The 27,136-nt window shown below is 33.8% G+C and overlaps 1 protein-coding gene across 1 annotated transcript in view; it reads right to left on the reverse strand.

The window, feature by feature from the left end:
• Positions 1–3,665: 3,665 nt before the first annotated feature.
• Positions 3,666–27,136, reverse strand: part of RSPO3 (R-spondin 3) — a 98,937-nt gene continuing 75,466 nt past the window's right edge. Inside the window, exon 5 of the mRNA XM_003769416.3 lies at positions 3,666–5,006. Coding sequence (XP_003769464.1) covers positions 4,813–5,006 — 194 coding nt within the window. The 3' untranslated portion in view covers positions 3,666–4,812. The remainder of the gene's footprint in view (positions 5,007–27,136) is intronic.

The raw sequence follows: 27,136 nt of genomic DNA on the forward strand, positions 1-27,136 counted from the left end.
AGGAAACTGAATTCCTTAGTGGCAGAGAAATAACAAAAGTTTTTTTGCTGAGAAGAGAATGTCTTCTCAGCGGGCAGGAGTCCTGGCAGCTATGCCAAATTGGCAAAGCATACTGCTTTGGACATTCTGCAAAGAAGTGAGTTTAAAATTGCCCTTTAAAAGGGAATCTTGAGGCTCGAGATTCAGGTTGAAAAGAAACCCAAAGTCCCCAGGCCTAGATCTCTAATTGAATGGAAATCACTTTGAAGGCTTCTGGAATTTGGAATTTCCTGAAAAGGGCCTGCATTCCCAAAAGATCAATGGGGTGATGTGCCTTAGAAAAGCCCAGCCAGGAGGATATACTCTCTCTCATTGACTCTCTGGAGTCTGTGAGACCCCAATCTCTCTTCTTTTGCAGATCAAAAGGGGATACAACTTCAGAGTGATTAATTTTACAGATTAAAGGGAATACAATATGAAAAAATGTCCTAAATCACTATTGCAAATAGTGATGCAAAGTAAAATAGAATAGAAATACAAATTAAAACAACTCTGAGGTAACATCTCACATCTAACAGATTGGTTAAAATGACTGAAAAAGATAATGATAAATATTGGAGGGAATGTGGGAATACTGGGATACTGATGCTTTGTTGATGGAATTGTGAATTGTTCAATCATTCTGAGGAACAATTTGGAAGTATGCCTAAAAGGCTATCAAACTCTATTTATTCTTTGATCCAGCAGTGTCTCTACTGGGTCTGTATTCCAGAGAGATCTTTAAAAAAGGGAAAAGGACCCACATGAATAAGAATGCTTGTAGCAGCTCTGTTTGAGGTGGCAGGGAACTGGAAATCAAGGGGTGTCCAACAATTGGGGAATGACTGAATAAAGTGTGGTATATGAATGTAAAGGAATACTACCATTCTTTAAAAAAATAAAAGAAAAACCTAGAAACCCTTATATGAAGTGATGCTGAGTGAAGTGAGCAGAACCAGAAGAACACTGACAGTAACAACAAGATTATGTGATGAGCAACATGATAGACTTAGCTCTTATGAGCAATGCAGTGATCCTAGACAATTTCAATAGACTTTGGATAGAAAATGCCATCCACATCTAGAGAAAGAACTATGAAGACCGAATGCAGATTGAAGCACACTATTTTCACTTTTTTTCTTTCTTACATTTTTCCCTTTTGTTCTAATTTTTCTTTCAAAACATGACTAATATGGAAATATGCTTGAAATGATTGTACATGTAAAAACAATATCAGATTGTTAGCTGTTTTGGAGTGAGGGGAGGGAAGGAATGAAAAGAGAAAAAATCATAGTCCAAAAATTATAAAAATGAATATTGAAAACTAATTTTACATGTAATTGGAAAAAATGAAATATTATTCAGTGAAAACAAGAACTGCCAACCTTATGCTTTTTTTAAAGTCATAAAGCAGGAACAGGTTAAAATGGCAAGTTAAGAGAAAAACCTCAACAATTATTCTCCCTGCTTCCATAGCAGGAAGACATTAGCCAATCACTAGATTTTAAGAGCTGAGCAAAAGACCAATGTAGACTATGGACCATAAGTACAACCGGCAGAAAGGATGGGTATGGAGAGCAGTATATGACCTTTATTAGCATCTGGTCCAAACAGGAAAAATCAAGGTCAGGAACATAGTTTAAAGGTGTAGTAGTAACGATCATTAAATTGAAATACATTTATCTATGATTTATAGCTAGTTATTGATTAAGATGAATTGATTTGCAGTCTTCAACCATGAATATGTATATTTTATATAGAAAGAGAATAGAAAAAGAAAGGAAGAGAAGGAGGAAGAAAAGAATGCTGTGATCACAAAATCAGCCTTACTTGACAATCCTTATTTTACTTAATATATACAAAATACTTTTAAGTTTTTCTTTCTTCAACTTTACTGAAAGTAATATTATTAAACTACCTTCGAATATAAACATCTTGAAGTCAGGAATTCTTTTACTTATATCTTTTATGCCTTGTGAAGGTGCACTTAATAAATGTTTGTTGATTGATGGGTTCTGAAGAAATCTCAATTAAAAAAGTAAAATGTGACTATATAATTCATCCTTGTCTTGAAAGATATAGAGAATAAATACTGAGTTAAGATGTATAGTTGGGAAAGTATGAACATTTGTTACAATTGTGTTCAGCTTTATTTCATCAACCCAGTTTAATCCAACAAGCATTTATTCTATGCATAAGGCACTACACCATAAATTAGAGAATGTGGAAAAAAAACACACACACACACAGTCTTTTCTTCATAGTCCTTCATCAGTACTATAGTGTACTTGAATAGTCCTGGAAAATCAGCAGATATGCAATGCAGGCTTATTGAATGTCTAAACAAATCGGGGGAAATAAAGGAAGGAATAACAATAACTTGATAAATGATACTAAAGTAAGTACCTAGGAGAGGGTGTCATTTGAGAATGAGATAAGTAGAGCTATAGTCCCTCTACATACAATTGTGTAGGATGATTTTCTGTTCTCCCATAATCATAGCATAGAAATTTTCTTTGGAGATAAAACAGGTGATATAAATTTATCATAGATTATAATAGTGACACCTGTACGACAATGGATGAAAATAGTAAAATAAGAAACAAATAAAGCATTTTAACATTTTATACCTTGACTGAGGAAAATACATATATATACACATGTGTAAATACACACATGCATATACACAATGCAATATATGCATATATATTTACATGTATAGTTATATAAACATATGTATATAAAATAAACACATTTATATAAACATATGTATAATTAAACTTTATGTGCATAATGTATATACAATATGCCTATATACACGTGTGTGTATATATACACACAATATATCACAAATCTATTATGCATGCTTTGTATATATACATACACATGAGTGTGTACATGCGTATGTGTTTGTATGTATGTGAAACAATAATGTTTAGACAGTGCAGATGTTAGAGAAGTGCCTAGGGATAGATAGCCACAAGACAAATTTATTTTAAAGTCTTCAGAGAGCAGCAATCTTGACAGGGCTAAGAAGAGTGATGGACCAGGTATTTTATCCCATCTACTACAACAGGAAAGTCAACATGGATCAGTGTAATTCTGTGCTCCATATTCAGAGATGTTCCATCCTGGAGCTGGCTGTCTCCTCTGTATAACACTGGTTGATTCCTTCAGTTATGGTGACGTCAATCCCCCAAAGAGATCCATAGACTGAGAAAATATGGAGAAGAAAAGGCCAAATGATGAAGTAACAGAAAGAGATGGCTTATGAGGAAAGATTTAAATTATGAAGTAGTTCTAAGCTGTCTAAGAAAGAAGAGGAAATATATAGTGGGTTTAATAGTCATTATTTATAGTAACTTAGTAATTAGGATTATATCTGTGCTGGTATAACTTGAATTTATGAAATGAAATTAGAAAAAAAAAACTTAGTAAATACTTTTTAACCCACTATAAAGCTTTAGATCTTTAAATAAAAATAGATTTTAAAAAAACAAGAAAAGGAGGCAGTAATGCATTCTGGATTAGAGAGGAAATTGGTTAGTTAATTTAGAAGGGATTCATGAATGAAAGAAAAACATTTTCTACTAATTAAATCAATTATCACTATCACATTTTAAAATAAAATGAAAAAATAAGCAGAACTTTACAAACTATCAACAAATATATTTATTATGGTGGCTTTTTTCCCACTAGATATACCTTGTTAAAGAAGCAATATCCCTTGGATTCCTCGTGGATCATAAAACAGATAAGGAAGCTTTTTTTTTTTTTCCCAGTGTGAGAGGGAAAAAAGACACAACTGCAAAAATGTGTTACATTTTCTGTGCTCTATTTTCTGTTCTTTATTAATTCAGTTTTTTCTCCTACAAGTATGGATTTGTTTGTTGTAAGTAAGGTTTGTAGTGTAGATACATTTCGCAGTTTATATGACTCTGGGGACAACCCAGACAGGAGCATTGATGAAGGAGAAACCCGTCATTTTTCCTTAGAGATTAGAGTGCTGCTCCACTGGAGCAGAACCACTGGTCCTTCACAGTTTTGTGAAGCACAAAAATACTCTCCATCCCAGCAGTTTCTTCCATATTTTTTCCTCTCCCCATTTTCACATAACCGTTACTATCCATTCTAGGGTTTCTTGCAGGTAGGAGTATAGGACAAGTACAAGGGAACCAATTTTAAAACAGTTCAGTTCTGATAAACCAATGGACAGAAAATCAGGGCCTAATTCTGAGCACTCTTGGTAATCTATTCAAGACATCAACACAGAACTCTTGAACCCTGGATTTCCACTGTCCTTTCATAGTTTTTTTTTTTTTCCTTTTCCCTTCCCCTTCGCCATCTCCCCCTCCTTTTTTTTTTTTTTTTTTGAAGGGATACCATGTCTTTGACTTAGTAGACATCTCTTTTGCTTCTTACTTAAAACAATAGCCTGAAAATTATTTTACAAAGAAAAAAATGTTGCTTTTCCAGATGCCATCATTATAATGTTATGTCCTATTAATAATTATATACAAAAATTCTTAGGTGTCTTTTTACAAAAGCATAGAAGCATATAAGATAACCCCTTGAAAGTATCCCTTCTTTAGACGTCTTTGTACTTGTGGCTCACGAATGTCTTGGTTATTAACTATGTTTGTATGGAGAGTATAGGAACTATCTGGAATGTTGTTTAGATGGAACAGTAACTGGTAGCATATTCCACTTGTGGTTCTAATGGCTAGAGCACCTGTCCTGGGAATCTGGTGGAGATAGCAGCATCATAAGTCTAAAACAATCACACGAGACCTTTTAGTGTACAGTGCTGACTAATACCGATTTCTGTTGTTTATCTTGGACTTTTCGTTTCTTCTGCTGCTGTTTGTCTTTATTTTCCCGTTGATCCCGGGATTCTGTAGTAGGCTCCTGGCCTTTGTTCTCAGGTTTTGTTTCCTTACTTTCTTCTTTACTTAGTTTTTTTCTTTTTCTCTCCCTTCCTTTCTTTCCTGAAACAAAAGGCATACAGGTCAATTTAAAAAAAGTAATGGGGGAAGAAAACCCATATATACATTCAGATTTGCTTAATGTTCATTTAGGCATAGCTTTCCAAAACTTAATAAAATATCTCTCAGCAGGTTTTTTGCAGTGAATCTTCAATCTAAATTGTTGCCTTAAATGTAAGATATTTATTATTTTACCAAAATAGAAATTTATTTCACAAGTCAAGAAGCATTTATTGAGCATTTATTATATACTTACCTGATACTATGCTAAGTTTTTGAAAATTTGAAGGCAAGAACATTCTTTACCCTCAAGGACAACATGTAAACTGCTTTGTATATATAGCTCCTATATCTCTACATTCTCCCCCCCGCCCCCTCCCACTCTCTACTTGTATACATGGGAAAGGATCAAGGATCAGTATCTACCAGAGTTCTTCCTGAAACCACCTCTTCCCCATTGAATTACTTTAGTTTTCCTAAGAATTAAAAAAAAATTAAACCAAACTGTTCTTAGCACTGATTAGCCTTTGTGTCTCCTTTGATTCTGCTTTCTTGTAGTTGTATTTGTTAGATTGTTGGGGTTTCCTATTCCCTTAGTGGGCATAAAAAGGCCCACTCATGTTAACTGTTTTCCCTTACTAACAGGGTAAATTAAAAATAATCTCAGAGAAAAAACATTATCATTGAAGAGGCCTGAGAGAGGTCTTTTGCAGAAAGTAGGACGTGAAGTTAAAATGAAAGAAGACAAGGATTCTAGAAAGTAGAAATTATGCTGGCACTGAATATTTGGTTATTTCTCCTGATCTTATGAATCAGATACAATAAGATTTGTTTAAAATGTGTCTATATATTTTAACATAATTGTTCTTTTTAAAAAACACTTCTTGCCAAATATGGCAAGAGCAATATGGCAATTTGTTTTCCAATCCTGAATTAAAATTACTATTCTATTGCTTAAAATATATCTGTAATACTATTTGTATATCATATTTTCCAACTTATTCATAACATATATATGTAACATGGTTCTAGATAAGGATTCATCCATATGACAAATATTGAAAGTAGAAATATTGGTGAATATAGGTATAAATATATATCTTTTATTATATAATCTAAACACTTAAGGTTGATACTACTTAATGAATCATTTTCACTGGAGTTAACATTTCTCCATTTATGTTATTTTCAATAGTCCTTCATTATTCTCCTGTAATAACAGTCAAGAATTTATTTAATAAAACTTGTCTTTCTGTAATCAATCAACAAACCTTAATTCTTGCCTTTCTGTTATCTATCAACAAACCTTAATTGAGTGCATACTATATAGATAGCATTAAGGAATAAGGTGTTTTGAGTAGAGGAAAATAAAGAGGCATATGATATGGTCCTTGCCTTAAAAGAACTTATAATTTGGTTGGGCAGAAGGAACAACATGTATTAATATAAAGACAGCCAAGAGTATTAGGTGCCTTGATTTCTATGCCCAGGTTTTTAAATTTTAATGCAGTATGATGTCCTGAATTATGTTAACAGGACCAAAGTTCCAGTTTTGACTATGACTAATTAATTAGCTGTATGACTTTAGGTAGTCACTTAATTTCTCTGATCTCATTTATAAAATAGAGACAATAGTAACTTCATAAAGTTGTGAAGGTGTTTTTTAAACCTAACAGTGCTATATAATTAAGAATTATCATTGCCATTACATCATTAAAAAGATAAAAAAAGGATATACTTTTATATACAGAAAGCAAATGCAAAACATCTATTAAAATCCTTGCCATATAAGCTAGAGTAGTTTTCCCCTAAATCTTAATTAAAACTATCCTCTGTACTTCATTAATTCATATAGGCTAGATCAGTAGGGTAGTAATAGAGCATTAGTCCAAAAAAAGTAGGGTAATTTTCCCTAAATCTTGATGAAACCATCCTCTGGGTTTCATTAGTCCATAGGACTAAGACTCAAATCCTTCATGTAGTTTCTAGCACTTGAGTTTTCAGGCATCAGTAAGGCAAGCAAGTATGGAAATAAGAGAGCTGTGCCCACTTAAATCAACACTGTATCTTAGATGAATATTTTTCCATCTTTTTGTTAACTTCCTTTTATCAAATATTATCTAGCTTAAGAATGTCTCATTTTGTTATAAACTCTTAACTTGAATCCTAGTCGCATAGACTAACAAAAGTTAGGCTGGCCCAAAACATGCCTAATGGGTTCTATTTAATTATTTCTTATGATTTTAAAGCATCACCAAATATTTCTGTGAGTTATGGAATACTCAATACAACAGATTTTCCTCACTTACTTGAATTGTTATGCAGACATTTTTGAAAACATCAAAATGAAAAGGTACCAATGATAGAGCTTATGAGAGCTTTCTGATTTAATATGAAATATTTGTTCACGATGGAAAATGTCAAATTTTCCTGCCTCTATGGATTCTGGGTTAGTTAATAAGTCTGGGTCAAAAATGTTAATATTGTATATGTTGCCATCTGATATATGCCATTTTCTATGTTGATACAACTTTAAACCAGACTTCTCTCATTCCATGATTCATAATGATGATGACTCATTTTACCATAGTGTTTTCAGAAATATACTCCATTTCAGAAGCATTTTCTTTTCTTTATTAAAATTTATTCTAACAAGTGTGTCATATTTATAAATGAGTTTTAGGCTTTAGCAAATTAGTAAGAATGATGAAGAGCAGGTTGACTTCAGAAAATCCTGGAAAGACTTAAATGAACTGATGCTGAGTGAAGTGAGCTGAACCGGGAGAACAATGTGTACAGTAACAGCAAAATTGTGTGATGATTCATTATGATAAACTTAGATCTTCTCAGCCATACAGTAATCCAAGACAATTCCAATACATTTGGGATGGAAAATGCAATTCACATTCAAAGAGAGATCGATGGACACTGAATGTAGATTAAAGCACTCTTTTCACTTTATTTCCTTTCTAATTTTGTTATGATTTTTCTTTCCCAATATGGTTAATATGGCAATATATCAAAAATGATTGTACATGTATAACCTACATCAGATTACTTGCTCTGTTGAGGAGGAGGAAGGTAAGAAAGGGAGGGAAAATTTGGAACTCAAAATTTTGTAGCAATGAATTTTGAAAACTATCTTTACTTGTAATTGAAAAAATAAAGTACTATAAAAATGAAAAAAAAAAAAAAAAAGAGAATGTAATCTCCTCATAGCCAAGGTATGTCTTTCCTTCATAGGCTTTGATTATAAAGAAAACCAAGTCACACTGGTTCCACTGTCTTACTGGATTAGAACTTTTGGCACACTGATTAACTCTACCATTCTTTTTAAAGGTACAAAGAATATTGAGTCAAATAATGTAAAATAAAATAAAAGTATTTTAGGTGAACAATGATTAGGAAACAGTATATTATTCATTGTTGTTTCCCAATAGGCTGTCCTATAACAATTAAAGATGCCCCAGGAAGTATCTCTTTTATGAAGAGGTCCTTAAATAAAGGAAAATGTCTGATGTGATTCATAAAACTCATTATGATAGGTCATACCAGGAGCTATAGTAATGAAAACTATGAGCATTGGGAAAACAACAGTAGGGAGCTACAGAAATCAGAATCATTAGACAGAAAATATAAGGATGAGGAAGCATAAAAATAGGCTGACAATTGCTTTTGTGAATAATTGTTATATATGACTAAGTCATGTGGGAAGAGCATATTTTCTGAAGAATTAGAAGTGAATATCATACAGAAGGCAATAGAGATGTACATGAGTGAAAACAGGTAGAACATATAACCACTGGAAAATCTTGAAAGAAAAACAGGAATTACACCATCACAGAAATGTGTGATAGAAAAGAAGATGAGCCAATCATATGTTAAGAATGAGAGAGGACAGCCTGAGTTCTACTTGTACCCTCATTATATCTGGAGAAATTAAGAAAGGCCTTTAGTAAGACAGGAAGTCATAAAAGATAGACAGGTATGGATAAATAGTGACCTGAATATTATAAGGCATATTCAAATTGTTGAGAGCATTTATGTGTCATATGAGCTGAACCTATTCAGAGGACATGTCCAACTCTTTAGTAACATGGAATTCTTTCTCCTTGCAGAACGACTCATCTGAGTAGCACTATATATCCAGAAGACTATATATGTCTCTGGGGAAAGCTGAAGATTACTGGAGAGGGAAGAGAAATTGGCTTGATTGTTTATAAGTTCAGGAACTAGTCCTTTGAATTTTCTCTTGGGTGAAACAAAGTCTTTCTTTTAAAATAGAATAAGTGCCTAAAGTGCTTTGCAAATCTTGAAGTGCTACAAAAATGCCAGGTTTAATATTATAACTTTTATTTGTAATTTTGTCAACCTGAATGCTTACATGGTATCTGAGGGTATTTTTCTTCTTCTTTTTTTTTTTTGTCTAGGTTTTGTAAAAACCTAGACATTATCCAAACTCTGATATTTCTAGGGGACATGAGCGACGGATTCTTGAGAAGCCCTCTGGATTAAATTCAGTTAATATAAATAGATTATGTAGATGCAGAATTTTTCTAAAAACATGATCAGTGTTAGTGATTAGAAATACTAAGTACTTTTTTTGCATAAATACTTTGTTTTACTGTTTCAAATACAGTGCAAAGAAAAATGAATTTGGAATGAAAAGAATTAGGTTTAAATCCTAATTCTATAACTTGTTGCTTATGTGATCCTGAACAAGCTATACAACTTTTCTGGCCATCCTCTATAAAATAAGGAGATTGAACTTGTTAACCAATTAATTTCTTTCCAGCTCTAAATTTTATGAGGACTTCATATTTAGAAGGACATTAAAAACATTAACAATAGAATATAAACTCCTTGAAGGCAACAAGTGTTTTGTTTCTCTCTTTGTATCACCACCTTCTAGCTAAGGGCCTGACATAATAGATATTGAATAAATATTTATTCAGTTGAATTGAACTTGGGAATCAGATGTGGTAAAATGAACAATACTAGAACTCTAGTGTTACTTGGATCCTACAAACTTCTACCCAATTGTAGTCTAATCCAGAGATGACAGTGCTTATCATGTAGTCTGTTTTCAGAGGGCTGGAAAGGCTAACTCCCCTACATTTTCATTCTGAGGAACTTTTTAGAGGTGTTCAAGTTCAACTCTAAAGAAAGAAAAAATGTTAGTGAAAATCTTATTCCAAAGTTCTGTAAAAACTATTGACCTCAAACGAAATGTTATTTTGATGGAAATCATCCAGAAGTTTAGTGTTTGACATTGTTCTCTTGATGATAGTCCAACATCTTACAGCTGTGAGCCCAACCGTCATGTCTTGGACACATTAGAAATATACTTTTTTTCCTTCTTTGCTCAGAGATTGATTTATATATTTTTTAGCCACTTATGACAATATATTCGACATGTAATATATTTCTGTTTATTAACAAACTGATATGGTTATTCTTTAAGACAGGCAGATACATTTTTGGAAGTCGCCTGAAATTCAGTATTATTGGTCTATTATCCAAGGAATAACTATTTAGTCTGGGAGGTGGTGGGGGGGAGGGAGCTGAATTAAAGTAACAGGAAACTAGCTCATTGAATAGAGTTACTATTCAGCAAACTGCTATTGCACAATATAGAAATTGGACTTTTTTTTTTTTTCCAATGGCCCTTGTGTTAGTTGTGGGAAATACTAAATGACCTTTTGCATTGATAGTCACATTTAAGATTAGAAAATCAAATAAAAGGGCCTAAAAATATAGATATAGTATATTAAACTTCACATATACTTGGTTAATTTAGTCCATATAAGACTGATATACATTAAAAGAGGAGTAATCTACTGTTTATTGATGTGGTAATATTTCACTGATGTGGTCAACAGGGATATTTCTAAACATTTTTATGATTTTGTAAACCAGGCACTCTTTGTTAAAGCATTATTTAACATGTGTTATTCCAATAACTATTAGTTGTTGTTGTTGCTGCTGCTGCTGCTGCTGCTGCTGCTGCTGTTGTGCCAGAGCTAGGGGTGTGGGGTCCTCTGGCAATTGAGATGAAGTTCATCTTTGCTTTGGTTTTCCAGCAATAGGGTGGAGTTTGAGCAAAAATCCCATAAAAAGGGAACTCCCCTTAGCACTGAGATAAGATCTGATCATGTGGTCAGTGAAAGGGATTTCTTTTTCAATCCTAGTTTTTAAAATATTACTGGGGGGTGGGGGGGGGGGAGAGGAGGCAAATGTTTCTCCATTATCTTAGATTTTAGATTCTAAAATTATTTATTATGCTTTTACCATTTGACAGATCTTGTGTGAGGCCTTAGAGATACAACGTTCAAAAAATCTCAAACAGTTTCTATTCTACTGTCTTAGACTGGAATTCTAAACCAGTATAATAGCAAGGAGGGGGAAAAAAAAACTACTTGTAAATGAATGAAATCTTTCAAAATGTGGTCCTATCTTCTAACTACACAAACACCCATATACACCTCACACTAGATCTTCATAATAGGAATAATTATATAGAAACATTATTTAATGTCACAGAATTTCATAATTAATCCCAATAATTTTAACATTATGAAAACAGACATTCTTTACCAAAAAAAAAAAAAAAAAAAAAGTAAAGCACATTTGCTGGTTTAGTAGCATTGAAACTTAATTTTTGAAATGTTACTTTAAAAGCTATGAGAATTTTGAATATTTGATATGGGAACTAAGTAATAACTTAGTATGTTTTGAAATGGCTGACAATATGTGATGTTCTGATTAGAATTATTTGTGTTTCTGCCTTATCCTCCTACTAGATATTAAACTCAATATATCAAGAATCTGTTCTTAGCTAAACTTTATTATCTCTCCCAGCCCCTGAAATAGTTCTTGCATATAATAGATAAAATGTTTTCCATGAAAGGATGAAATAAAACATAATGAGAAGCTCAGTCTACAAAATGTATTTTCTCCCTTCCCCCACTCCACTATTTTGAGGTCTATATATGGTACAAAAAATCCAAACGAGTGAAAAGAACCAAGAGAAAAAAAATGGCATTTGGTTAGTTTCCTGGTGTTTAATTGTAAATTTTGTAAATTTAATGTAAACTTTTCATTTAGATCTGAATCTCAGTCCAGCTGAGTTAGGAAATAGCTTATTATTGTGGAAAAAAGGAGCCGTGCTCTTTCTAAAGTCATCTAGTTCATTTATCGAGAATGATTTAGAATTACAAATATAAATTAATTTTTTTCGTATATGTTTAGAAATGTTTGTGTTGAAACTATTATAAATAGCTAGGGCTTTCCTGACCAAAATTTTGCTGGGTTACCACTAGGGGGAGCCTTGGAGCTTTAGCCATTCTGAAGTAAATTGGGAAACATCTATTTTGCTCCAAAAAAAAAATTCCCCCAAATCAAAATATATTCCAAATGCCAGAAATCCCAGTGAGTAAACAGTATCAAATCTGCGAGTCAAACCAATTAAAGCTGGCTTCGTTAAAAAGCCAAAATGTGCTGCTAAATCTTCTTTCTTCATGGTACCAGTAACATCATATCTCAGGTCTATGGTCCCTTCCTGAAATGCCCATATAGCACAGACAGAGTAGGAGGAAGGTTTAGCATAAGGCCTTCTGTTATAAATTTGGACCTGCTTATCTTTTACTTCCTGTTGTAGCCATGAGTTGGTGTGTATGTGTAGGAAAATTTCCTCCCTCCTTCCCTCCTTCACTCTCTCTCTTTTTTTTCCTTTCCCCTCCTTCCTTCCTTCCTTCTTTCCTCCCTTCCTTCCTTTCTTCTTTCCTTCCTTCTGTCCTTCCTTCCTTCCTTCCTTCCTCCCTTCCTTCCTTCCTCCCTTCCTTCCTTCCTTCCTTCTTTCCTCCTTCCTTCCTTCCTTCCTTCCTTCCTTCCCTTCCTTCCTTCCTTCTTTCCTTTTTTCCTTCTCTCTCTGATTCTCTTTCTTTTTTCTTCTTCCTTTCAGTAAGGCCCTTGTGGGCCTTTGTGGGAGAAAATTTATAACCAAGGGTTATAGTGTGGTTGTGTCTCTTTGGTGGTTATGATCTATTGTGCAGATACATATTTAAAGGCTGTGGACTAAAAAAACATAGGGCAGCTTGACCTAGTAGTCTGATCACACAGCTGAGCGTTAACAATGCCAAATTCTCTTCTTAGATATATTATTATGTTGTGGAATTCAATTCAACAAAGCTTTAATAAGGGCCTACTGGGTGTATAGCTCCACATCAAGCACTAGGAGAACTAAAAAATGTAGCTTAGACATGACCCTGTTCTCTTAGAGCTTATAGTCTAGTAAGGAGATCGAATATTTAATTTAAAAGTTTATGGCAAAAAACCCCAAATAAACACATAAATCTATCATAGAAGTACATAATTCATTAATATGCATTCTTGGGGTAAGAGAAATAGACTAAAAGGATGAGGATGAGGGAGGACTTCCTGAAAGATTTGACATATGCATCTAACCAAATTGATTTCAATTGTCTTTAGAATAAAATAAAATTCAGCATATAAAGTCCTTTGCAATCTGGTTCCAAACTATATTTCAGGGTTGATTTACATGATTGCCTTTTAAAGACTATGATATACCCCAGTCAAAATGGCCCACTATATACTTTGCTTTCCTCTTCCCCCCATCCCCACCCCATCCCAGTTCATTTCTTGTCTTCATAAAGTTGTCTTTCATAAAGTTTCCCTGTAGCTAGAATGCTTTTCTTCTACACATTTGACTCTTTAAATTTTAATAATTCTCTTCAATTTTCAGCGTGTTACCTCTTATAAGATTTTTTTTATGAATCCCCTCAGACATTAAAATTCTCCTTCTCTCCCATTATTTTGTCTATAGTTTGCATTTATTTATACTATATGTTGCTATCTCAAAATAGTATTTGATCTCTTAAATGCAGTAACTTTCCCTTTTTTGGTGTTCTTTTACTCAATGGCTAGTGTAATGTCTGGCACATAGTAGGTATTTAACAAACCTTGTTTGAATTGAATTTAAGAGAAAGCAAGGCCAATATTTTCTTCCCTTACTATTTTACCTAAGGACTCCCCCACATCTAAAGTGTCAACACAATGAATTGGAATGATAGTTTCAAATGGGGTAGGTTATTCTTCATCTCAGTATAGGAGATGCCAAGAATCACTATTACTGTGTGCAAGGCCTTAGTGATTCAAGGGGGAAAATAAAACAGTCTCTGACAACAAGGAGCTTACATTTTCATGCCTAGTAATAATTTAATCTTCATTCATAGAATTATAAGTTCTGTTACAAAAACAAATAATTGGTCCCCAATCACACGCACACACACACACACACACACACACACACACACACAGAGAGAGAGAGAGAGAGAGAGAGAGACAGAGATAGAGACAGGGAGAGAGACAGACAGAAATATAGAGAGATACCAAAGAGCGATTGAGACAAAAAAGATAGTGGTGGAGGCAATCTGGCTTAGAGAGCTAGTTTCTTTAGGAATGTTTAATTAACACTTTTCATATAAACTGGTTGTTTGGTCCTAGACAAGTCACTTAAATTCTCTGTGGCCCAGACAACTCTCTAATTATTAATTGCAGAGAAAGTAGAAGCTCCTCGCTAACAGTTCTGTGGACCCAAGAAGTCACAGGTTCAGTCTCTCTTCTCCACTGTGAGCAAAGATAACTATAAACATGAAACAAAGAGATCAATTTAGCATGTCAGCATGAGAGTCTCTATCATGTTGATAAAATGTTGGACTCAAAAATGGTATATTTTGCATGATCTTCATGGAAATTTTAAAGACAAGTGTTCTCTGATTTTAGTTCCATGAGTGTAAATTTAAGATGTAAAAGCTTTTCAGGAAACCAACAAATTTTGAATTGTGTTAAGCACTGTGTGTGTATGGGTATGTGTGTGTGTGTCCGTCCTTGAGGAATGATAATCTAGTAAGGGGAAAGTAAATGAAGCAAGGAATTTCAGGATTAGACTGCACTTTTGAAAGTGTTATGGCAAATGATAGGGGAATTTGACACCTTTGGTACACATTGTTAATTCTGGAAGAATTCAGAGAAATGTACAGTCATTTGTGGTGATAGTAGTCATATAAGACTTCATGGAGAAAATCAAACTGAAATTGAGTCTGGAAGGAAATGGAGGATTTGAAATAACCAAAAGAATATTGGACAGCTTCCCATAAGCAAAAACCCAGATAGATTTGGATGTGCAGGCACAGTAAGGAAACTAGCATCATTGTGATGAAGCTTTGCATCAGGGAATAATTGGAGACAAAGTGGGATAAAGTGTTTTGGACCTCTGGATTAAGATTGAATCATAGAAATCTATGTCACTCTAGGCAACTGTATAGTATAATGATGTGATGGGAGAAGAGGATAGTTTTAGAGACAAGATTTTCTGTGGAAAACTACCTTTGCATCTGATTGTTGTGAATTTGAGTAAGTGTTCTGGTGTTCTAAGTTTCTTTTATAAAACTTAAAGGTTTGGATTAGAATGATCTCTAAGATCCCTCTAACTTTGAATCTCTGTGCTTCACCAGCTATATTATTCTTAAAAAGAATATCAACAAGTATTAAGAACATTTTGCCATCTAATGGAAGCTTGCTTTCTCCTGTAAACAAAATTGTCTTGAAAAAGTGATGTTTGAAAGAGAAAAGGGACAGTTAAGACAAACCTTTCTGAATTTGGGAAAATATACAATAAACATTTTTTCCTATTCCAGTGAATCTGTAGAATCTATTCTTCTTGGACTGGGAGGATATCCAATACTTTATAGATTTGTACAGTCCATTCAGTTATATCTGTTTCTTTGGGTCCCTATTTGGAGTTATCTTGGCAAATATTCTGGAGTGGTTTGCAATTTCATTTCCTAGTTCATTTTACACTTGAGAAACTAAGGCAAACATGAGTGAATGATTTACCCAGAGTCACATGACTACTAAATGGATTTGAACTCAGGGAGATGCATCTTCCTGAGTTCAGGTCCAGCACTCTATCCACTATGCCATCTAGCTAGATGCCCCACTTTTATAGATTACTGTGCAATGTTAGCATACATTGGATGTATTTGTTGCTTAGTATTTAATTTTAAAATCCTTCAATATTACTTCTTTGGAAGCAAAGACTTTTGTAGTTATTAAACTCTGCCATTTTATTCTGTAGATGACAAAACTGATCTCCAGAGAGGTCTTCAGTATGGTATAGTAGAAAGTGTTGAATTCTAAGTCAAGGGACCTAGTTTTGGATCTCTACTTCTTATGATTTGTGAGACCTTGGGAGAGACATTAACTCCACTTACCTTTCTGTAAAATAAAGGAGTTGGACTAGATGAATTTCCATTTCTAAATGTATGATCTTATTCTGCTTTGACAAGGTTACAAGGTTATAAGTAGCAGAATCAAAACTTGAAACTAGCTCCTTTCAGCCCAGATGCAGCTTTCTTTACCCTACAATATGCTTATTCATTTAGAACTAGAATGTTTTTATTTTTTATTTTTTTGTCTTTTTTGATTATCTGGGCTGTGTGCCTAGACACTGTCCTGAGTTTGTTTTGCCACTGAAGATATCTTCTTATGCAAGGTGTAATCATTTCCATTCATATCATATTCCAGGATGATTGATTGATTAATGACTAATTATACACTTGAGCCACATCTTTGGACTTGGTCTTTAAAAGAGAGAGCATACTCATACAAAGAAAAAAGAAATGGAGCTGAGAAATGCAGCTGCTTGAGAATCCAGATGTACAGTCTCCTTCTCCAGGGAGCCTAATCTGAGTCTGTGTGTAACCCCTCTCCTAGCTGTGATATAAAGTTATAGTTTTCTTCTGATCTTTGTCTGTGTCTGTTTTCTTTTTTAATGGTCAAGTCCAAGAGTGAGGCTCAGGTGTTATGACTGAAATCCAATTGAACAAATTATCTTAAATCCTACTATATGCAAGGCACCAAAGAGTAAAAGTTAGGGATCCAAAGACAAAAAGGAAATAGTGTCTGCCCTCAGGGACATCACATTTTACTGGATAAATACAAAATATGTACAGGTAAATATATTATACTGCTCTATGACCCCAATCCATAGAGTATGCCCTTTTAATATACATACATACATGCATATATTTTATGTATGTATGTATATTGATATGCATATATATACATATATATATATATAGTTTTTATTAAGTGCTTGATCTATCGGCCTACTATCTACTATTTCACTTCTCTATCACCTTTTCTCTCTCTCTCTTTCTCTCTCCTCTCTCTTTCTACCTACCCAACTATCTGTTTATAATTTTTGAGGTCCAAAAACAAATTGTGAGGATTATCTGCATACATTTTCAAAGTAATGGATCTAAACATTTAAAATATACAAATAAGAAGCAAAGATAGTTCTAAATACATAACACAGAGACCTAGCTTTAAAATAACATGTAAGATTCTCAGTAGAATGAATAGCTCCTCAAAATGTTAATTATTGGTATAATTAATTAAGTGAAATTTTCTCTTAAGATACCGTCACTGGCCTTGAAGCTACCACTAGTAATAAACATTTTTTTTTCTAGTGAGAGAGATTAGGTTGAGTCTCCAGAATTTTTATATCAAATGTTTATCTTATGCTTCTTAAAAAAAAAAAAAAAAAAAAAAAAAAAAAAAAAAAAAAAAAAAAAAAACTAGCACGGCCATTTAAATGTCCAAAAGTTGAATACCATTTTTCTTAACTCCCATTATCACAAAAGGATGGCTAGAATGCTGGAAAATTTGCTGGTTTTGGAGTGGTTATATCTAGATAATACAGTAGGTTTGCAGTCAGGAAGACCTAAGTTCAAATCTTGTCTTAGACAATTAATAGATATGTGACACTGGCAAAATCACTTAATTTCTGTCAACTTTACTTTCCTTAATTGTAAAATGGGGATCTTAGTGGCACCAACCTCAAAAAGTTATTGTGAATATTCACTAAGATAATATATAGAAAATGTTTAATACAATGCCTGGCACATTGTAATTTCTTAATAAATGCTGATTCCCTTCTTTTCCCTTCTCATTTGAATGTGAGCAAATCACTTTTATCTGACTTTCAGTCCCTTAATCTATAAAATGGGAGGGAAAATAGATACTGTCTACCTTGAACTGTGAGGAGAGGTAATATAAATATGAATTTACTATAAATTTACTATATTATAAATATGATCATGCTAATGTATGATCAAACTAAAAATTATATCACAGCATGATGCAAATATATTGAAATGCCAATTAGTTGCCCTTATTTGAAAAATCTGAATTATACTTTTTGTTAGTTTTATATGTAAATTTATTTTTGTGCCATACATTTTGCCTCTCTTATAATTTCCTTTCAGGTTTATTTAACATTGTCACCACCAATCATGGTGTTCCTTCTGAAAAGTGACAGTACTAGTGGGAAACATGTTGGTACAAAGGAAATAATGCTACATTTGGAGTTGGAGGAAAATGAATTTGAATAATGGCTTTGCCATTCACTCCCTTTTTTACTTTGAGCAAATCGAGTTAACCTTCCTAGGTTTCAGTTTCCTCATCTGTAAAAATGAGAATGGATCAGATTTGAGGACTTTTATGAACCCTAAATCTATGACTCCATGATTCTAAGAATGCTTTCCATTCATTTACCTTCCCCCGTTACCAAGAATAAGGGGTATATTACTATACATTTCCCAAAATATAAGATTCCAAAAAAGATTTCAAAATTTATTTGCTTGCATAAAATTCCTTGACCTTTTTTATAACCCAAAATTTTAAATGCCGTTGCTCATTGATTCTAAACCTAATCTTTCTTGGTTTGTTTTTCCTTACACACTACTCCTGCCAAAGAAAGAGAATCTAGCAATATCACACCTGACAATTTTCATTAGAAAGCATTCATCCTGATGGACCTGGAGGTAGCTTTGTCATTCTTCCTTTTCCATAGGTATGCATGCTTCCAGTCTCTCATGGCTGAAATACATTATCTGGCGCCTGTTTGTTTATGCTCAACATCCCTCAAATGTCTGCTCTGCAGAAAGTCTCCAATCCCCAAACATTGTTTTCATCTTTGATGAAATGGGGCCTTCCAATTAAAAGGGAAATCCTTCATTTCGAAAGGTTGAACAGGATGCTACTTGAAAATTCATTCCAGCTGGCTAAATTGAGCTTTAAAAAAGGCCAAAGCAAGATAATTTTGGGGGCATTTAAAAATCTTGGTTGCCAAATTGATATATCTCTCTATACTACAAGTCCTAGTCTCTTAGGACTCTGGAAAAGGGAACACTTCTATTCCTCTCTTCCTTTGCATTACTGTTCCCTGAATGTACTAACTCCTCTAAGAGTCTTTACTGCTACATTTACAGTTATTGCTTCTGGAAGTAATGCTGATATTTTTCTACACTCTTTTGCCTTTTTAAAGATGCATCATTGTCAACTTGGCTTTTTTTTATCATTCCTCCACAGCTCACTGTTTCTTTTCTTTGAAGTCAGTATCTGTTCTATACAAAAGAATTAAATTTAATACTAAATTATATCATGAGAGGGGAGGAAAGAAGAGCCCACTAAATCTCAAATTCAGAGTGTTTGACTATATAAGCATAGGAATCCAGTTTTTTGAGCCAGAAGGATTCTTAGAAATGATCTAGTTGAATTCCCTTATTTTGCTTAGGGGGGAAATTGAGGCTCAGATTTGATTTGTGAAAGGGAAAAGTGAGTGGGAATATCTGGCTTTGAACCCTTTTTCTCTGATTCAGGGTCTAACACTCATGCCATTGTATCACTTTGCTATTTGAGTAAAATATTCTGAATGGTGCTTCTTAAAGACATTTCCTGACATTTATTTTTAGTTATAGGTTATGTTTTCTGCCTAAATAGAGCTGCTTTTTTTTTATTGTACCTCTAGGAACTGTTCCAAAGCATGTTTTCACTTTGCTTTTGTGGGAATCTCTTAAATTGCTTTCTCTTGGCTGGGCCTTACTCCAAGTTCCATTGTATCATTGATTAGATTAAAAAAAACCAAGTCCTTTGAAAACCTAAACATAGTAAACCATAAATCCTCATTAATTTAGAATTTATCAGAAAGCTACTGAAGAAAGAATTTATGAGGTGACTATGCATAAGCCTGCAGGTGGGTCATGTTTAATCTACTGAAGATAACATGGTTTTTAAAGGAATTCAGCACAGCATCTCATAGAATCAAAATAATGTAACTGGAAGAGATCCATGAGATCATGTGGATCACCTCCTTAAGTTCTTTCTATTCAAGTAGTTATTGTTCATTTATATCTGAGTCTTCCTTTTTCATTTTCACAATCTTAGCCTAATATTTACTAGTTAACACTTTGTCATCAGTTGGTTCTATTCAAAGAATTTCACACTAGGAAGGGGCTTCAGAATTATTTGTCCAACCCATACCCCAACAATTGTAGCCTTGACAATGTCTCTGGCAAATAATCTCTTCCATAGATCCAGTCTTTGATTGAAGACTTAGAGTGAAGGGACCTCATTACTTTCCAGGGCAACAAATTTTTCTTGTAAATGGTTTTAATTATTAGGGAATATTTTTAAAATTCAAATCAAGATTTGGCTCTGTAATGTCCTAATATTGGTCCTGGTTCTATTCCTTACTTCTTCCTCTAGTACTTATTCTTCCTCATGATGGACCTTGTGTAGTGTGGGGTTTGGGGGAGTCAAAACCACAAGTGTAATCACCTTTACAAATGATATCATGCTTGAATATAGCTATTATGTCTATTCTCTTAGGTCTATTTTCTCCTTCCTAAATATTTCCATTTCCTTTAATTGATTCTCAAAAAACAAGATCTCAGGACCCTTCACCATTCTTGTCACTCTCTTGTAGAATCCCTCCATCTTATCAATGGTTTTCTTAAACCACGTAGCCCAGAACTGAACAGAATACTCCAGGTGTAGTTTGGCCAGGGCAGAGTAAAATGGGACATCTACTTCATTATAATTTGATTCAGATTGTACATGGGATCCAAAACACTTTTCCTCATGAGTGTACCAGATCAGCATGATTTTACTAGGCTTTTCCTTTCACCATATGTGTTTGTATATATGGGGACTGGTGGTTTGGGGCGGTGAAGGGGTAAGGGTTGGTGAGACATGTGCAACAAATGTGTGTGGACATATGTATGCACATATAAATATATATACATGTAGTTATTTATAGCATTGTCCCCTTCTACAGATGGAAAAACTCTTCTGCTTGATTTTAAAATATCAGTTCAGAAATAGATCCTTCATTCTCATTCATTTTTGAATAATATAGAAGAGAGTTTAAGTTCTGCCCACAGCTTCCTGCCAAAATAGGTCCCAGCCAACATTGTCCTTTCTGTTGTTTTTCAAATGAAGAGTAGTCAAGCAGACAGAAAGCTGCCTGTCTGTCTAGAGTCAAAGCTGGTCTAAGGCATAACTGAGTAGATGCAGTTTTATCTTCTTCCCAGTTCCATTTCTGGGAACTTCCTACCTCCATTTGATATCACTATCTCCATCTTCATCCATCCTTCCATCAATGTCCAATGTTGTTATTTGAAAACTTGAACTCAAAACTGAAATTCATTCATGCTATTGCTAAAATAATGAACAGCAATAGAATTTCAGGCATTGATTAGAAGGTGGAGTTAAATAAATATTATGGGAAACTGATTTCAACTCATGATGTCAAATTAGATCACAATTTGGCTTGACTTGAAGCAGAAGTTGGAGAGTTTGCTGAGGGAAAATTGTTGATTGGAAGGATGTCTGAAAGGTTCAGTTTATATTAAGTAGAGAAATTTATAAGGGTATGAACCAAATGAACACCTCTTTGGGAAGTTTAGAATCTAGGGCAATTCTAAATAATTAGAGACTCTAATAATGCTCTTGAGATTTGGGTTCTGGGTAAAAGGACCCATTTAAAGTAATGCACATGTATTAAAAAAACAACAACTTTCTTATGGCATTTTTTTGGGGAAAGTGTTTCTTTTTGTGGAATTGCACATACTTATGTGAATATTTTGCTTTTTAATTCACAGTGATAATGTTGCTGCATATATATGGATTCTTCCCTGAGTGTTTCAACTCATTAGTAATTTGACAGAGGTTGAATAATTCAAGTAACAATAAATTCTTGTCCACAGATTTTCTAATAGTATCCCTTTTCCATTTTTCCAACATTCCAACCTGGTTACTGTGAAAGGAGAAAGAGCCCATAGGATACTGAAGGCCATTTTGTATTTCTGTCTATTTCATGGGTTTTGTGATCAACAACATAAAAAATTATATCACCAACTGGCCAACTTTCTGATGATGAACCTTTTTACATTCTTGGCTCTGTTGGTCTTTGAAGGACAGGCTGAAATATAAGCCCGGCTATATGTACTCTATACCAGAAATTCTGATCCACTTTCATATCCTTTGAGAATCAAAGGCTTACCTCCATGATATGGAAAAGTATCAATACTATTGATCAATAATGATTTGTACATGAGAAGCAGTATAAAAGCTATGCATGATCAGAAAGAGAATTGGTTCATACAGTAATAATGAGAGACAATAGAGAGAGCTTTGAAATGGTGTGAATGAAGGGAGCGGTGGAGAAAGGGAAGAGTAGCTAGATAGCAGATGGGAATTGGGGAAACAAATGAAAGGAAAGCTTTAAACACATTGGTTTTAAGATTATGCAAAGCATTTTGAAATATTTAAGTTCCCATATAAATGCCAACTATTTGGGGCAGCTAGGTGATGCAGTAGACAGAGTGCTGGGCCTGGAGTCATAAAGACTCATTTTCCTTAGTTCAAATCTGGCCTCAGACACTTATTAGCTGTGTGATCCTAAGTCACAACCATTTTAGACTCAGTTTCCTCATTTGTAAAATGAATTGGAGAAGTATTTTGCTATTTAGCAAACACCTCCAGTATCCTGCCAAGAAAACCTCTGTATTCACAATGAGTTGGAAGTGACTAAAATGTCTGAGCAATAACAGTAATAACATTATTATCATTTATAAGGTAAATTAAAAAAAAAGAATTATTCAGTGTGAGAAGGCATAAAGTCGAAGTAAAGGCAGATGCAAGGTACTGGCATCAGAAAATTTGAATTTAAGTTCTGGCTCTGATACTTCTAGCTATATTGCTCTGTATAAATAATCTCCTTTCTCTGTGCCTATTATCTCATCTCTAAAATGGGGATATTAGAACTTCATTACCCATTGTTGAACTATTGTGATGAAAGTGCAATAGGAAATGAGGGTGATTGATGAGATCTGTGTCTGTGAGGAAGTGAGTATCCATACCACTGAAATTGTGACTCTATCAAAGAAAGTATGTGTGTAGAGTTAGGGAGAAGAATGTATTGAGAAGTTCCTCTCTTATCCCCTAAGGTAGTTCTAACACCAATGGAGTATCTTCTTTGAAAGAAATGCCAGTGAGCTTTTATTCCCTAAAATTTGTTTTACTACCTATCCTGTATCATTTTACACAATAGATGGTTAAAACATTGTTGTTCCTTTGGAATACCATGGCTCTATTATATCTTTGGAAGATGGCAGCTTTCAGCTGCATTGGCCTCCACAGAGGGCATTTTTTTTTGATGAGGCAATTAGGGTTAAGTGACTTGCCCAGGGTCACACAGTTAGGAAGTGTTAAGTGTCTGAGGTCCGATTTGAACTCGGGTCCTCCTGACTTCAGGGCTCTATGCACTGTACCATCTACCTGCCCTGGCATTTTTTAAAAGATTAAATTTCCACTCTTTCCTAAAGCGGCCCCATCCATACATAGAAAGTGGATTGACTGTTGCTTTGTGTACAAAGAACTGAATTTTGCTTTCAGCAGAATAGGAAAAGAGACAAAGCATGCCAGGACATACCTTATGCAACTCTCCTTTTTAAAGGGTCATGGATAGTAGAATGAGGGCATGTTTAATATTCTAGTGGAGACAAGCAAACAAGATTCATGGAAGAGAGAGAAATAAAAATGGAAATGATGGGCTTTACTCAATCACTAGGAAAATAAATAAACATTGGTCATTTAATTGATGTCTTTAAGGATCAAACATTATGCCAGGAACAGGAAAGATATTTGGAATGACCTTAGAGAAAGCAAGCTTTAATGGGATAAATAGCATAACAAGCAAAAATAGATTGGGAGAGAGAAATCTTAGTGTACTGAGTAGAAGACTTGTCTTGAAGTCAGAAAGCACTATGTTCAAGTTTTGTTTTTGGCTATTAGTATCTGTGTGACCCTGAGAAAGTCATTTACCCTTTCAATATTTCTTGGTAATGCACTTAGATTCTAAATTTTAGTGAGCAGGAGTCTCCATATTGGAATATCTCTACTTGAATGAAATCACTCAAGCACTTGAGTTGCTCAAACTTCAGCTCTTCTTTTCCCTTCCTCTCTAAAAAAGTTTGAAAAACTTGGATCTGTTTTTCCAGATATGGTCTATATGGAATAGAGAGTATATTTGACCCTTGCCTTCTTCATTTAAGAAAGTGTTTTTGTGAGGATTTTTAGAGAAGTGGAATTTGGAGCTGTAAGGAATGAGAAAGAAATCAAAAGCAATTGAAGGCAGAGAAAAGATTTTTAAGAAAACCAGTTTCATAAATTCTTCTCTTTGTTGTATCTTTCTGACTTTTGTACTCTTTTTTGTGACCCTTTTTGATTATTACAAGCTGAATAGCTCTAATCTGGTTTTGGGTACTGTCATTTGGGTTAGAGATTATCTTGTCAAACTTTTTGATACTAAACAAGGTACGTTGTTGCAGAAGGCCAAGTGAAGGTCAGGTATTTCCATGCACTTTTATGACAAATGGTATGAAGGGGTAATCAATCCCACCAACATTTGAAGCTATTGATCTTTCGATTCATTGTATAGAATGAATAATGGAATAACTTGAACCAGTGATGCACTCTCTCCTTACCTCTATCCAAAGTCCAAATTTCCTTCAAAGTTCAGCTCAAAAGCTTTTTGCTATAGTACTTGTTGGGCTGTGGATAGAACACTGAACTTGGAGTCAAGAAGATTCATTTTCCTGAATTCAAATCTGGCCTCAGACACTTACCAGCTATATGACTCAAGGCAAGTCACAATGCTGCTTGCCTCAGTTTTTATTTTGTGTAATGAATTGGAGAGGGAAATGGCAAACTCCTTTAATATCTTTGTCAAAAAAAAACTCCAGATAGAGTCACGAAGAGTCAGACATGAATGAAATGACTTAATCCACATCATTAGGTTTACAATTTGACTACAAAGATAGAGTGCATAAAGGGATTAAAGTGAATTCTTAGGGAAAATAGTCTAAAGTTAGATTAACCTTAAATACCAAACATAGTAGTTTGTAATTTTATATGAAAAGAAATAGTGAATCATTAAATCTTCTTGAGTATTTACATGGTCAGATCTCTGCTTTAGTAATATTGTTTCAGCATCTTATAAAAAGTATCCTTTGTCATGTAAATGAATTATATATATATTTTAAAAGCCATCTCCTATTTGAAGCCTTTCTTGATTACCACCAGTTGCTACTGCCTCTGAAAGTATTTTATTTTATGTATAATTTATGAGTGTATGCACAAAATCCCCTGAAAGAATGTGAGTTCTTCGAGGGTAAGGGCTGATTCATTTATGTCTTTATTGTCACCAGCACAATATTGGATACATTGTAGGTGCTTAAAATATTCTTGTTGATTGATTGAATGGAAGTCTGGAAATTTGAGTTTCAGTTCAGAAGACTTTTATTTTTAGGAAATTCATGGAAACTTTCTGAATCTCATTTTTCTCATCTGTGAAAAGGAAAAAAAATAACACCTTTCTTCTTACCACATAGAATTGTTGTTTGGATTTAATATTGTAAATGAAAGCACTTTAAATTTTACAAATTGCTATACAAATGTAAGAAAAAAAGACAAAGATTTCATTTGGAAAGAAGTGTTGCTAGCTAAATAAATAGGACATCTATTAAATCAAGGCAGACATTCTCATAGCTACTAATCCCTTCAAGTTTTTGAGAAAAATTTTCCCATTCAGTCACTTTCACCCTGTTCATATTCTAAAACAAAGGCAATATATATATATATATATATATATATATATATTTCAAGGGAGCCAAACACTATTATAACTTTATGCTATTTATATATTTTCAGGACAATTTTATTAACTCATCAAAGCACACAATTCATCAGTAACATATTTTCTTTAGCTTGACTTCACTTAGTCACTATTATTTTACTTTAGAAGCATCCTTTCACTGTTGTTAAAAAAGAAAATTTTTGTTTCTGTTGGTGATATGATTCAATAAATAAAATCATCCCATATGAGGTACTAGGCTATGATATCATCACAGCTGCTGAGCAGTGAGTAGATGAGATTTAGCCATGTTGCTATTGCATTTGGTTTCATATTTATAGCATTTACTTTATTCTGTGATTAATGTGTCTAAAAGGTAGGATGATGAATTTAGTCTTTGTTTTCCTCTATTGTACTTTTAAGACAGATGAACTTTCTTGATTGTATCAGAGAAAAACAGGGATGGGGGAGAAGACAAGAAGAGAGGAATCAAACAGTGCTAGCCAGACAGAATTTATCAGTGATACTTCATAGAAGAAGTTAAAATTGCAGGGGGAGGTCAACTACTAAAACTCAAAAGTGCCAAGTGATGCTCATTGTTGGTTAAACTTTGAGTCACCTACAATCCATTAATAGATTCTTATGTAAATTTTGAGGAGCCAACTAATTTCCAAGAAGCATGACCCATTTTCTGGAATGGTTCTGACTTTTTAATGCTCTCATAATTCAATTCATAAACATATGCCAAAAACAGTCTTAAAGATCTCTATCCTAATGCTCCAATATAATCTGAGTCATTTATAGCATTGAACTCATCCATCCCTTTATCCCATTAGAAACCTCAGTGCTTGAACCCCTTCTTTGGGAACATCCTGTAGCAAAGATGGAAAAGTCAACTCTTTTGATAATCCAGATTTATGAATAATGAATTGTTCATAGTCAATTTCCAGAAATTCAGAACTACATTTTAAATGAATGATCATACATTCCCTATCAATACAACTAGGAAACAGATTTTACCTATTAAGGATCTACCTAATTTAGATATATTTTTTTGTCAGCTGGTTTG

This window comes from Sarcophilus harrisii, chromosome 4 (assembly GCF_902635505.1).
Source record: "Sarcophilus harrisii chromosome 4, mSarHar1.11, whole genome shotgun sequence".
In the NCBI taxonomy this organism is placed as follows: domain Eukaryota; kingdom Metazoa; phylum Chordata; class Mammalia; order Dasyuromorphia; family Dasyuridae; genus Sarcophilus; species Sarcophilus harrisii.